The sequence below is a fragment of the Carassius carassius genome, chromosome 46, assembly GCF_963082965.1.
Source record: "Carassius carassius chromosome 46, fCarCar2.1, whole genome shotgun sequence".
Classification (NCBI taxonomy): domain Eukaryota; kingdom Metazoa; phylum Chordata; class Actinopteri; order Cypriniformes; family Cyprinidae; genus Carassius; species Carassius carassius.
Window position 1 is genome coordinate 23055571 of NC_081800.1, and position 12889 is coordinate 23068459.

General features: G+C 40.9%; 1 protein-coding gene across 2 annotated transcripts in view; it reads right to left on the reverse strand.

Annotated features, from left to right (window-relative positions):
* The window catches only part of LOC132129789 (cadherin-11-like), a 91234-nt gene that overhangs the window by 12546 nt on the left and 65799 nt on the right, over positions 1 to 12889 (reverse strand). For both annotated transcript variants that reach the window (XM_059541554.1, XM_059541555.1), the window contains exon 6: positions 6067 to 6248. In XM_059541554.1, the coding sequence (XP_059397537.1) occupies positions 6067 to 6248 (182 nt within the window). The remainder of the gene's footprint in view (positions 1 to 6066; positions 6249 to 12889) is intronic.

Below are 12889 nucleotides of genomic sequence, written 5' to 3' on the forward strand. Positions count from 1 at the left end.
CAAAATGTGTGCCTGCAATGCACTGGCCGAGAATTCACATCTGCATTTGCAGATTTGTGTAGTTTTTTGCTAAAGGAAAAGTGGAAAATAGAGCTGTTACATTTAAATAACAGTGGATGGATGGATGGATGGATAGATGGATTCTGATGTTGTGACATAGGATTTGGGTCACACTGCTCTTTCAAGTATAACTAAAAGTATAAGTGGATTTGAAAAATAAAATGCACCAAAAGTTTATAATACTGTACTGAAAGGTCAGCAGAACAGTGTGTAGTGGTGCGTGTGCATTGGAGCAATGGGCATGAGCAGCGCTGTGAGCCGCTAACACACATGAAATGCTCTGTCACTTGTGTTAATCAACATCTCCACACGCTTCCTCTCCCTTGTTACTCAGCTGCATTAGTCTCTTTGCGTTCTTCCGCTGTCTTTTCGTATTCACCCCCCCACCCATGTCTCTGACTCATCTTGTTTCACACAACCTTCTCTTTCCTGTTTTCCTTTTTTTCTGCGTATCTCCTCGTTCTGTTTGTTCTGGCTGTCTTTAGCTTGCACATACACACCTGTCATTGAAGTAGTGAGCTCAGTGAATGGGTAAAGATCTCTCACTCACTCTCTCACACACACACACACACACACACAAACACATACATGTCTGTCTTTATAAGCACTTATCAAAATAGTGAAAATAGTGAAAATAGTGTGCGAAAATAGTGTGCGATTCATTTTCCAGTTTGATTATTTTGAATCAGCTAAAAGGTGGAATCTCTTCTCTTCTCAATTAGTTACATGTGACTTACCATCACACAAAGTCATTTTATATGCAAAGTTTATATGCAAAGTTTGTTTGGTTCGACTGAATCGAACACAAGTTCATTTCGTCCATTGGTGCAGATCTTTTGGGCAGGTGTGAATACAGAAATCGCACTCAGGTACGGACCAAACAACCGCACCAAGACCCAGCTGAAGTAGGGGTCTTGGCCTGCTTCTAAATTAACTCTTGTATGCTGAAGAATTTCTGTCCAATTAATGAATGACCTTTAGCACATGTGTGGTTCACTTGCAAAAAGAGCATTGTGAATGCGAACCACACCAAAAAAAAAAAAAACAAAACAAAAAAAAAACACAACACATTGTATTTGACCTTGTATTTTACTTGGCAGTCTATGGGACAGTTACAAGCCTCCCGGTTTTCATCCAAAATATCTAAAATTGTGTTCCGAAGACAAACAAAGCTTTTACGGGTTTGGACATGGGGATAAGTCAGGGGTAGGCAAGTTCGGTCCTGGAGAGCCGCAGTCCTGCAGAGTTCAGCTCAAACACTAAAAAAACCCTCACCTCCCTATAAACTTATTAATCCTGAAGACATTGATAAGCTTGTTCAGGTGTGTTTGATTAGGGTTGAAGCTGAACTCTGCAGGACTGCGGCTCTCTAGGACCGAACTTGCCTACCCCTGGTATAAGTGACTAATGACCAAATCTCCATTTTGGGGTGGAGTATCCCTTTAAGTCAATCACAGATTTTGTTTAGGGTGTTCTGTGAGTTTCATTGCAAAATATACCTCATTCAACCTGACAAATCAATGCCTGTGTGTACACTCAGCGGACCAGGAGCAAATGTATTGTTTTCTTTTTTGGAACTGAACTACAAGAGTGAACACATCCTAAATGTTTCTGGGTGGTTGCCAAGGTGTTTCCTATGCAGTTGATTTTTGAGGGTTATTAACCCCTTACCAGTCACCCCCATTGTTTGGTATGGAGACATTGACATGTGGTTGCTGGAGTGTTCAGAGTATTTGCTAGGACATTTTTAGTGCACTGTGTGTTTGTCACGTTGGTAAACCGTGATCTCTGGGTTTTGCACTTTGTGGGTGAAGTCTGTGTGTTACGCGTCAGCACTGATTAGTTTGTGGGCGTCTCCGTTAATTGTCATCAGCAACAGCTGTCCCTCATTACTCATCCCTATATATTGGCTTGGCTTGTAATCGACCTGGCACTCCAGGTGGACGCTCGGATTAACCACCTGGGTAGACAAGTCAGTCCTACACGCCATTATGTCTCTCCGGAAAGGGGCAGCTCGAGTCGAGAGAACATGGTCGGTCCCGTCTACGATCACGAACCCATGCAGGTGGGTAGAGCTCGGCTTTCCCGGAGGGAGAGAGAGCGGCGGAGGTCCCAAGGACTATGCTTATATTGCGGTGGCTCAAAGCATTCCATCCATTCCTGCCCGGTAAAAAGAGCCAGCCCGGTATTAAGTTTGAGGCTACTATCGGGTGGGATCTCCGTCGGGAAGTCCTCAACCACATCATCGACTCTCCTTCCGGTGAAACTGCGGTGGGAGAACCACACTCATGACTGTCATGCCCTTCTGGACTCTGGGGCCGAAGGTAATTTCATTGACTCTCTCCTTGCACGTCACCTGAACCTTCCAGTCCTTCCTGTGTCTCATCCCATCCATGTCACCGCACTCAATGGCCAGGAACTGCCACACGTCACCCACTACACTGAACCCATAACTCTGCTCACCTCAGGCAACCACAGTGAAGCCATATCCTTTTACCTCATGGACTCCCCTATAGCTCCCATTGTTTTAGGTCACCCCTGGTTAATCAAACATAATCCACGAGTGGATTGGGGTTCCAACACAGTCACCTTGTGGAGTGAAAGTTGTCATGAGTCTTGTCTCGTTTCTGCTTGTCCTGTTGTGCCTGTTTCTGTCTTTCAGAAAGAGACCATGGTGTTATCAAACATGCCCGCACAGTACTTGGATCTGAAGGAGGTGTTCAGTAAGTCCCGTGCTGCTTCTCTTCCTATGCATCGTCCCTACGACTGTGCTATAGATTTAGTGCCAGGTAAGTCTCCGCCTAAAGGAAAGCTTTACTCTCTTTCTATTCCGGAGAGGGAGGCCATGGAGAAATACATTTCTGATTCCTTGGCATCGAGGTTCATCCGCCCTTCCTCTTCTCCAGCGGGGGCGGGATTCTTTTTTGTGGGTAAGAAGGATGGTTCTTTGCGACCTTGTATTGACTACCCGAGAGCTGAACAACATCACGATAAAGAACACCTATCCATTACCATTGATGTCTTCAGCTTTCGAGAGGTTACATGGAGCATCCGTATTCACAAAATTGGATTTACATAACGCTTATCATTTGGTCCGCATCAGGAAGGGGGATGAATGGAAAACCGCCTTTAACACCCCTAGAGGGCACTTTGAATATTTGGTGATGCCGTCTGGGCTCTCCAACTCGCCAGGGATTTTCCAAGCACTCGTTAATGACGTGTTGAGAGACATGGTAGATCAGTTTATATGTTTACCTGGATGACATACTGATTTTTTCTTCATCTCTCCAGGAACATGTTCAACACGTCAGACGAGTGCTCCAGAGATTACTCGAGAATGGGCTTTTTGTCAAGGCGGAGAAATGCGTATTCCATGCACAGTCTGTCCCCTTCCTAGGGTATATCGTCTCTTCCGAGGGAATACGTATGGATCCTGACAAAGTTAAGGCTGTGATAGATTGGCCATCTCCAGATTCCCGTAAGGCCCTACAGCGGTTTCTGGGGTTCGCCAATGTGTATCGACGTTTTATTTGTAATTTCAGCCAACTAGTCTCACCTCTGATGGCCTTGACCTCCCCCAGTACTCTGTTCAGGTGGTCGGATGCAGCCGAGACTGCATTTACCAACCTCAAGAGCCGCTTCGTTTCGGCTCCCATCCTTGTAGCCCCTGATCCCACACGGCAGTTCATGGTGGAGGTCGACGGATCAGAGGTGGGGGTAGGAGCAGTTCTTTCCCAACGTGCTGCCTCGGACGATAATGCATTCCTGCCCATTTTTCTCTCATCGTTTATCTCCTGCTGAACGCAATTATAACATTGGTAACAGAGAATTGTTGGTTGTCAAATTAGCTTTAGAGGAGTGGTGTCACTGGTTGGAAGGGTCAGGGGTACCTTTCATTGTTTGGATCACTTCTTTCGGTTACATGGCCTCCCGGTAGACGTGGTTTCTGACAGGGGATCCCAATTCATATCCAAATTTTGATAGGAATTTTGTAAATTGCTAGGAGCGATGGTTAATCTGTCTTCGGGTTATCATCCCCAGAGTAACGGGCAGTCTGAGCGAGTCAACCAAGATTTAGAGAGAACGTTGCGATGTTTGGTCTCAAAGAATCCTTCTTCCTGGAGCCAACAACTCTCTATGGTGGAGTACACTCACAATTCGTTACCAGTGTCAGCCATCGGCCTCTCTCCGTTTCAGTGCAGCTTAGGTTACCAGCCACCAGCTTTTCCTAGTCTGGAATCAGAAGTCGCGGTCCCCTCCGCTCACGCATTTGTCCAGAGGTGCCACGCACCTGGATCAGAGCCCGCGAGACTCTGCTCCGGATGCGGGAGTGCACTAAGGCCAAGGCCGATCGCCACCGGTCAAAGCCTTCCATTTACGTTGTGGGTCAAAAGGTGTGGCTTTCTATGAACAATATTCCTCTCCATGCTGTTTCTAACAAATTAGCTCCCAAATTTATTGGCCCGTTTACTATCACCCAGATCATTAGTCCGGTGACAGTCCGCCTCAAACTACCTCCAGCGTACAGGAGGATACATCCCGCCTTCCATGTGTCCGAAATTAAACCCGTGTTTTATTCACGTATTAATCCGCCTACCCCGGTAGATGGGGAACCGACCTATTCGGTTAATCGTATTCTGGACTCGAGACGGAGGGGACGAGGATTCCAGTACTTGGTGGACTGGGAAGGTTACGGTCCGGAGGAGAGGAGTTGGGTACCTGCTAGGGACATACTGGATCACTCCCTTATTGATGATTACAATCAGCAGGTAGGCCCTTCTGGGAACTCCAGGAGGCGTTCTTAGAGCGGGGGGTACTGTCACGGTTGGTAAACCGTGATCTCTGGGTTTTGCACTTTGTGGGTGAAGTCTGTGTGTCATCTCCGTTAATTGTCATCAGCAACAGCTGTCACTCATTACTCATCCCTATATATTGGCTTGTCTAGCATCTTGTGTTCGTGAGAGCGTTGTTTCATGTTTGTGACCTATGCTTTGCATTCTTGTGTGTTTCTGCGTTGGATGTCCGTGTCTCCCCGGAACCCCATCCATTCTACGCAACCCACCACCAAGCAACACCACTTACCTTCGGCTCGCTTCCCCGCAGTTCCTGTGTCACCCTCTCCTGCTGGCAACTCACCTCCGCCTTCCGGATTCATCATTCATCACCACCATTTTTGACTGTGCATTCCTCCCAGCGTTATTTGTGTCTTAGTATTGTATTGTTTCATTGTCTTCATTAAATCTCATTAATCTCGCACTTGCTTCCTGCCACTCCTTCACCCAGTCGTTACAGTGTTTGTCTGGGTTTTTTGAATGGTTACCATCATCGCTATACTGTTGTTAAGGGTAAAAAAATTGCTTGTTGCTATGCAGTTGCTAGTGTTTTGAATGTTTGATGTGTTGTTATGGTTATATATATAAAAAAAATCAACTTAATTTCAACTTCATCAGCTACATTCGTCCTCAAAGACTGACAATTTGCACTGTCATTTTGCAAGTACCGTATTTTTCGGACTATAAGTATAAGTCGCATCAGTCCAAAAATACGTCATGATGAGGAAAAAAACATATATAAGTCGCACCTGTCTATAAGTCGAATTTATTTAGAACCAAGAACCAAGAGAAAACATTACCGTCTCCAGCCGCAAGAGGGCTCTCTATGTTTTCAGTGTAGACTACAGGAGCACTGAGCAGCATTAGAGCGCCCTCTCGCGGCTGTAGAATTCATTCGTTTTGACAGTCAATGTAATCCATATGTAGGGCAGCTACATTGGTTGCCATGGTAATTCAAGTGTCAGTATGATGCCTAACTACATAAAAGAATGTCTGTGTGGACACATAATATGATATATTCCTCATTCACTACTTATGCTTTTTTCACTTTAAAGACAATCAACAGTTTTGAGTCATACAGACTGATATAGCATAAAATTGGATTTGGTTCTAATTTGGTAATGTATGGAAGAAAACAACATTACTGTAGGTATTTCCGTTTCTTCACTCCCACCTTGTTTAATAAAATCACAGCCTCTTGGTTCAATCCAGTTATGTTGAAGGTGTCCCCTGCCTCTCCGTCCACGATCATAAAGTCCATCCGAGCGTTTTCACCCAGGTCTGCATCTGTTGCCGAGAGACGACCAATCTCCACCCCGGGGACGGCCAATTCAGAGACTGAAAATGACCACATAACTGCAGGAAACAGGGATGGTAAATAATCAAACACACAAAACACAGCCATAAAATAAAATTATAAGATCATTAATCTCATTTACATGAGGTTACTGCATCCGTACAAAACCCCTACGGCCTTTTCAAATCAGCTTGACCTCTATCCTAAACTAAAGTTTCATATAAAGCACTGCAACGGAAGTCATGCCTTGCCTTTTGTTCTCAAAGACAGTTTTTCTAAGACAGTTTAATAACTGGCTCTTCTGTCTTTGTGTGCAGCAGCTAAATCGCAGGCCAAAAAAAAACCTTGAAAAAACCTGCTTGAGTGTGTTTAAACCTAATTAGAGACAGCAAATAACGCAGGCAATCTACTGCATTCCATAAGAGAATGAAAAGTGTTTCTCATCTCACACGAGAGACACGCATCAGATCTTATACCATGATCAATCACGATAACAGAAACAAATGTGTTGCCAAAGAGTTCTGGTTCTCAGTTAACTTTTATGTTGTTTCTAGGGTGTTTTGGGTGGTTACTTAATAGATCAAGTCAAAACAGTGATATTCTGGTACATAAATACAGTTCAGGTGTTGCTACAATGTAAGTCTATGAGTTTTTTTTTCATCCTTTTGATCATCCATAAACCATGTTTGAATGCTTTCAAAAGTAACAGTACACCTGTCTTAAACGAAGCATGTGATTTGAGGAATCATTCATGTTTGTAGCACAAACAGATCAGTTATTTAGTACACTTAGTTCTGTAGTTCAGATTAATTACATTTATTAGATTTTTATTGGACAATCCCTAATTTTAAATATAAGTAACAGTACCTGTAATATAAGAACCACTAACAATATATATTTGTATACAGCAGATAGACGGGACAGATGGACAGATGGACAGACGAACAGACAGACAGATAGATAGATAGATAGATAGATAGATAGATAGATAGATAGATAGATAGATAGATAGATAGATAGATAGATTATTGTAGAATTACTAAAGTTTTAGAAATAGAACATTTGAGGAGCATCACTATAGTATCACTGCAAAAACAGTAATTATTAATTCCAAACATGCTTTTGGAAGAGGATAGCAGAGAGTCCGGGTAAGAAAGATCCAAAAAGAGAGTGTGATAGAAATATGAAGCAGGACACTGATGATTCCTTGCTTCTTTTAAGAGCCAAATTTGCTCCAGAACAGAAAATGAATCATGCAAACAACAAAGGCTGAGACAGTGTGATTCACCAGAGGCAGTTTGTGCCAGCTAATAACTCCTAACATTCATTAAAGCTGAGTGCAGCCAAGAGAAGATGATCACAGAAACACACTGTGGGAATACAATATGGCTTCTTTGCACAGTGTATTAACACTGTGTATTATTCAGAAGAGGAGAAAGGGATGAGGAGAGATTAGGGGAGAGATAGAAAGAACAAAAGAGGAAACGGCAGCAGGAGACCCTGGAAACGAAAGGGAAAAGAGTCAGGGAGAATGAAAGACAGAAAAGCAGAGAGTGTATTCATGTAGGAAGGAGGGAGGGATAGGGTGGAAGATGTATTGTGTGTCTCCGAGCTGTATTTTTCAGCTGTGATTTTGCTGCGTACTGATGCAGAAAGCTCTGAACTTTAAATGAAATATTAATCATGTGGATTTTGAAGAGAGGATCTGTAGGAAGGCACTCTACAGACAGGCCGAAGCCCTCTGAAAGAGACGCAACACAGATCATCATTATCTCTGACACGGTGATAATAGTCACCAGAATCATCAGCACTATAATCTACTTCATAATTATAATACGCACTACAATACTGTAGTCATTCCTCTGAGGGCCTACAAGAGTCAATCTTTTTAGCGTTCACCACTAAACAATCATTGACGTGTTTGGAATAAATAATGCTAATCATTAGCTAAGGGTCCCTGCTGCAGTTTTTAAACACTTCTAAATACTGTTTGAGTGTACTTCGTAGGGCACTTGACTAATCCCACGCAGTGGCGGCTTGTGGGTTTTAAAATAGAGGAGACACACTAATTGTATTGGTCTGGAGATCCCTGCTGATTGTTATTATTATTATTTGCTTAACCACTTTAAAATGGCTTTTTGGTGGCTTTAAGTCAGAAAACATAAAGGTAATATAAATTCACTTAACGTTACCTGTCCTATCACTTGAAACAAACATCCATCCCTTCTTAAAAGTCTGTGTTAAAAGAGAGCTGCCTGTTGTGCCATTTAATCAGACCTACTGTTGGAGAGGGGGAGTCGTGGCATAGTGGTTAGAGAGTTTGACTCCTAACCCTAGGGTTGTGGGTTCGAATCTCGGGCTGGCAATATCATGACTTAGGTACCCTTGAGCAAGGCATCGAACCCCCAACTGCAGCATAAATGGCTGCCCACTGCTCACAGTGTGTGTGTGTGTTCACTGCTGTGTGTGTGTGCACTATGGATGGATCAAATGCAGAGCATGAATTCTGAGTATGGGTCACCATACTTGGCTGAATGTCACTTCACTTCACTTTATAGTTCTAGCTCCCATTATTTTAATTTGTATATATGCTGTTTGAATGACAGATAGGAAAATCTGTTGGCAATCAAATATTCAGTATCACTCCTCATCATAAGTACTTGGTAAATTATCAGCCGGGCCCCTACGGGAGACGTTCAAACTAATAGCACGTAATTTACGTCTCTATGATGATTGGTTGATATACCAGAAGGGAGGCTAGCTCTAAACATCTCCTCTATGATGTTTCTTTTCTCAACACTCCTCAGAGATGAAAGTGAACACTCGATGCTGATTGGCTAATTTTTTTAACAATGGCGGCACGAGAGCTCATCTCTCACCTGGCCTCCCCCTCCTCTTCTCTATCACTTAGATCACTTAGCGGTTGTAATTACATCAGCAGATCCGGCACATTCGCGATCATGTAATGGTATTGATAACTGTGAAATTACAAACAAAAATATATACATTCTGAGACATGAACTGAAATGAATTGTGAATTTTATTAACATTAAATCGTCCTCATGTTCACCTCAAAATTTTGGGGAAGCTGTGCCTCTAACTTGCTAGTTAGTGATGGTATTAGATGTTCAGTTTCTCAGAAGAGACAAAAGGAACATTTTAAACATCTGTTAAAAGTATATTATAAAATAAAGTTTCTTTATTGGAACTGGTTTCATGAAGAATGTTTAACATGGCAAAAGGTCCTTTATACTGAAAAAAAGCTTCTTTAGATTATTAAAAAGTTCTTCACCCTAAGAAACCATTCTTTTAAAGGAATAGTTCACACAAAAATGAAGATTTGCTGTAAATGTAATCACCCTCTTACAATCCAATATGCAGGTGAGTTTGTTTCTTCATCGGAACAGATTTGGAGAAATTTAGCTTTACATCACTTGCTCACCAATGGATCCTCTGCAGTGAATGGGTGCTGTCAGAATGAGAGTCCAAAGAGCTGATAAAAACATCACAATAAACCACAAGTAATCCAGGACATCAAAGAGAAAAGCTGCATGTTTGTAAGAAACAATCCATCAAGACGCTTTATAAGTCCTTTAAGAGTCCTATATCCATAATATTGCTTTCTCTGGTGAAAAAGTCATGTCCTCTGAATCAGGAGAGAAATATGCACAGATCAAGCACCGTTTACAAGTGAAAACAGTCCAAATTCTTAACAAAATGTCGGTGGATTTTGATGTGAGAGGACAACAGAGGATGGGCTTTTCCACTGTGAAGCATGATCATAAATGATAGATTTCATCCAGACGTGACAGTTTTTAATGTTAAAATGTCTTAATGATGTATTTGTTTCTAAGAAATACCCAGCCTTTCGATTCACAAGATGTTAACTGATGGACTGGAGTCATGTTGTGGATTATTGTGATGTTTTTATCAGCTGTTTGAAATCTCTTTCTGACGGCACCCATTCACTGCAGATGATTCATTGGTGAGCAAGTGATGTAATGCTACAGTTCTCCAAATCTGTTCCAATGAAGAAACAAACTTGTCTACATCTTGGATGGCCTAAGGGTGAGTAAATGTTCAGCAAATTTTAAATTCTGTTTGAACTATTCCTTTAAGAACTGTTCACTGAAACTTTCTTCTATGACACCGCTGTAAAAAACCCCATTAGAAACCATTATTTTTAAGAGTGAACACTAATCTGAAAGCTAACAAACACACACTAAAACCCAAATTTTTTTTATTTTTTTATTTTTTCCCCCATGAGGAGAAAAAGTATTTTCGGCATCTTTGTTGTTGCAAACAATACTGCATGTTTCCTTGTTTCAGACTAACGAGATGGAAAACAAGCAAGCGAGCGGCGCTCCGGAACCAAACACAGCACTTCCAACAAACACAAGCATTCTAATCTTTTCTGTAAACTTCAGAAAGTTCAGCATTCAAAAAACCCAGGAATCACTCACAAACAAGACAGGAAAACAGGCTGTTGGCACCTGTGCTTTTATCAGTATCATAAGGTGTGGTTTACATGCATTCGATTGGAATTCATTCTGACTAATATTGGCGAAATGAGGCGAGGCGAGTGGGTCACATTGAGTTACGAGTCCTATAGTCTCACGCCAACTCACTGGACATCTCTTGCTCAGAGGTGACTCAATACTCACTCACACATGCATTTATTAAAGCCGACAGATATGGACTGATAGAAACCCATAAGCTTTATCAAATCCACAGTCACTCACACTCACCTCTCAAACGTTGATATCTTACACACATAGCACATACAGCAAGCATCTTATCTTCATAGACATCATCAAATATTTCATACACACATACACACAGTTGCTCCCTATGCCCAAGAAACCAAAACACACTTTCATATCTCTCCTTCAAACACACAGCACAGAGGTTTTTAGCACTTCGAGAGAGACACGGCAAGAATGAAAGCATTCACAGATCACGGGTCAGCGGGCGCAAGGCTTGTTTGAGAGTGACACTTTTTACAATGCAATGAATCGGCTCCTGTTGAGAGTCACAACTCGATCCATACCAGGACACGACATCCTTAACACATCGGCTGGACCTGTAAACACAGCATAGTGTCCTGAGAGACTCATGGGATGTCAAGTTAAGATTCTCAGAGACTTGTTTGCTCACTCTGCAATCATTAATCTCATAGAGTGCTGAATCTCTGACGAGGATCAATGTACAATCACTGTAAAGCAGTGTTTTCCAGTCCTGGCCCAACACTACACAATTTAGATGGCTTCCTGATCTAAAGAGGATACAAGACCAGAATTTACCATTTAAAGCAAATCAGTTTAGCCAGGGACCCTATTTTTTAGCCATGCATGTACAGCTCCTATCGATTTCAATTGAGAAACACCAATATTTATGTAACTAAGATGTTCATATTTTAAATACAGAATAAAATCAGACAAAAACAGCATTATATATTGTTAATCTTTCATTTAAACATGCAAAAAGCAGCATTTTTCAAGTTGGTCAATGCACAGGTTCAATATGCTAGTTAAATGTACACTATCATTCAAAAGTTGATACGATTTTTTACTGTTTTTAGAAGAAGTCTCTTTTGCTCACCAAGTCTACATTTATTTGATCCAAAATATAGTAAAAACAGTAATATTGTGAACAGCATATTGTAGCTGTTTTTTAATTGAATGTATTTTAAAATCAAATATATTTAAAATATATGAAATATATTTTATAATTTAGTGTCACATGACGCTTCAGAAATCATGCTGATTTGATGCTCAAGAAACATTTTATTATTATCATTTTATCAACAGTTGCTGCTGCTTAATATTTCTGTGGAAACCATGATGCATCAGTTATGTTTTTTTCTTCTTCTCAGGTTTCTTTGATTAATAGAATGTTCAAAATAACAGCATTTTGTAGCACTATAAACATTTTTACTGTAACTTTGATAAATTTTGCATCCTTGCTAAATACAAAAATTTATTTCTCCTTCTATTGACCCCACGCTTTTGAAAGGCAGTGTATGTTAGTTGAATATGTAGTCTCTGGCAGGGATTCTGAAAGACAACATTTCTGACACAGTTTTACTAAACACTGCATTAAAAAGCATTAGCACCTTCATTATTTTTCATACATTATTAGCACTGTCAAAGATATCCTGTTAACCTAATGTGTTACATTAAGAGATTAATTAGGTAAAATGTTTTAGAGCATTTTTTTACATAGTTAACACATTCTTCTAATGTTTTTATTTTTTCCTGAATATTTTATTTATAGGCCTTTTTGCATTTATTATATAGGACAGGGAGGAAAAGAGAGAAATCAGAAGAATGGGATCAGAAAGTGAACACGCGGGCTGTATTTGAACCAGCATTCCTGTGATCATGTGGCTCTTAAATGTGCAAATGAGTACATCGGCTGAATTCAGAATATCATAAATTTGTCATACTGTATGTGCCAGAAATAGTATGCTACATGCTCTCTATCCATTGTGCCATTATATATCACTGTGTGACATTCAAACTGATTAATTCTCTTTTGTGCAATCTCTAAAAACAGGAATTAGAGAGCGGGCGTCTCTAAAACTAGAGCTGTCAAACAATCACACATTTAATTTAATTATTTAAATGAAATGGAAATTAATTAAATTAATTGCAATTATACATATACATTTCTTAGAAAATTTTACAAATGAAGGTAA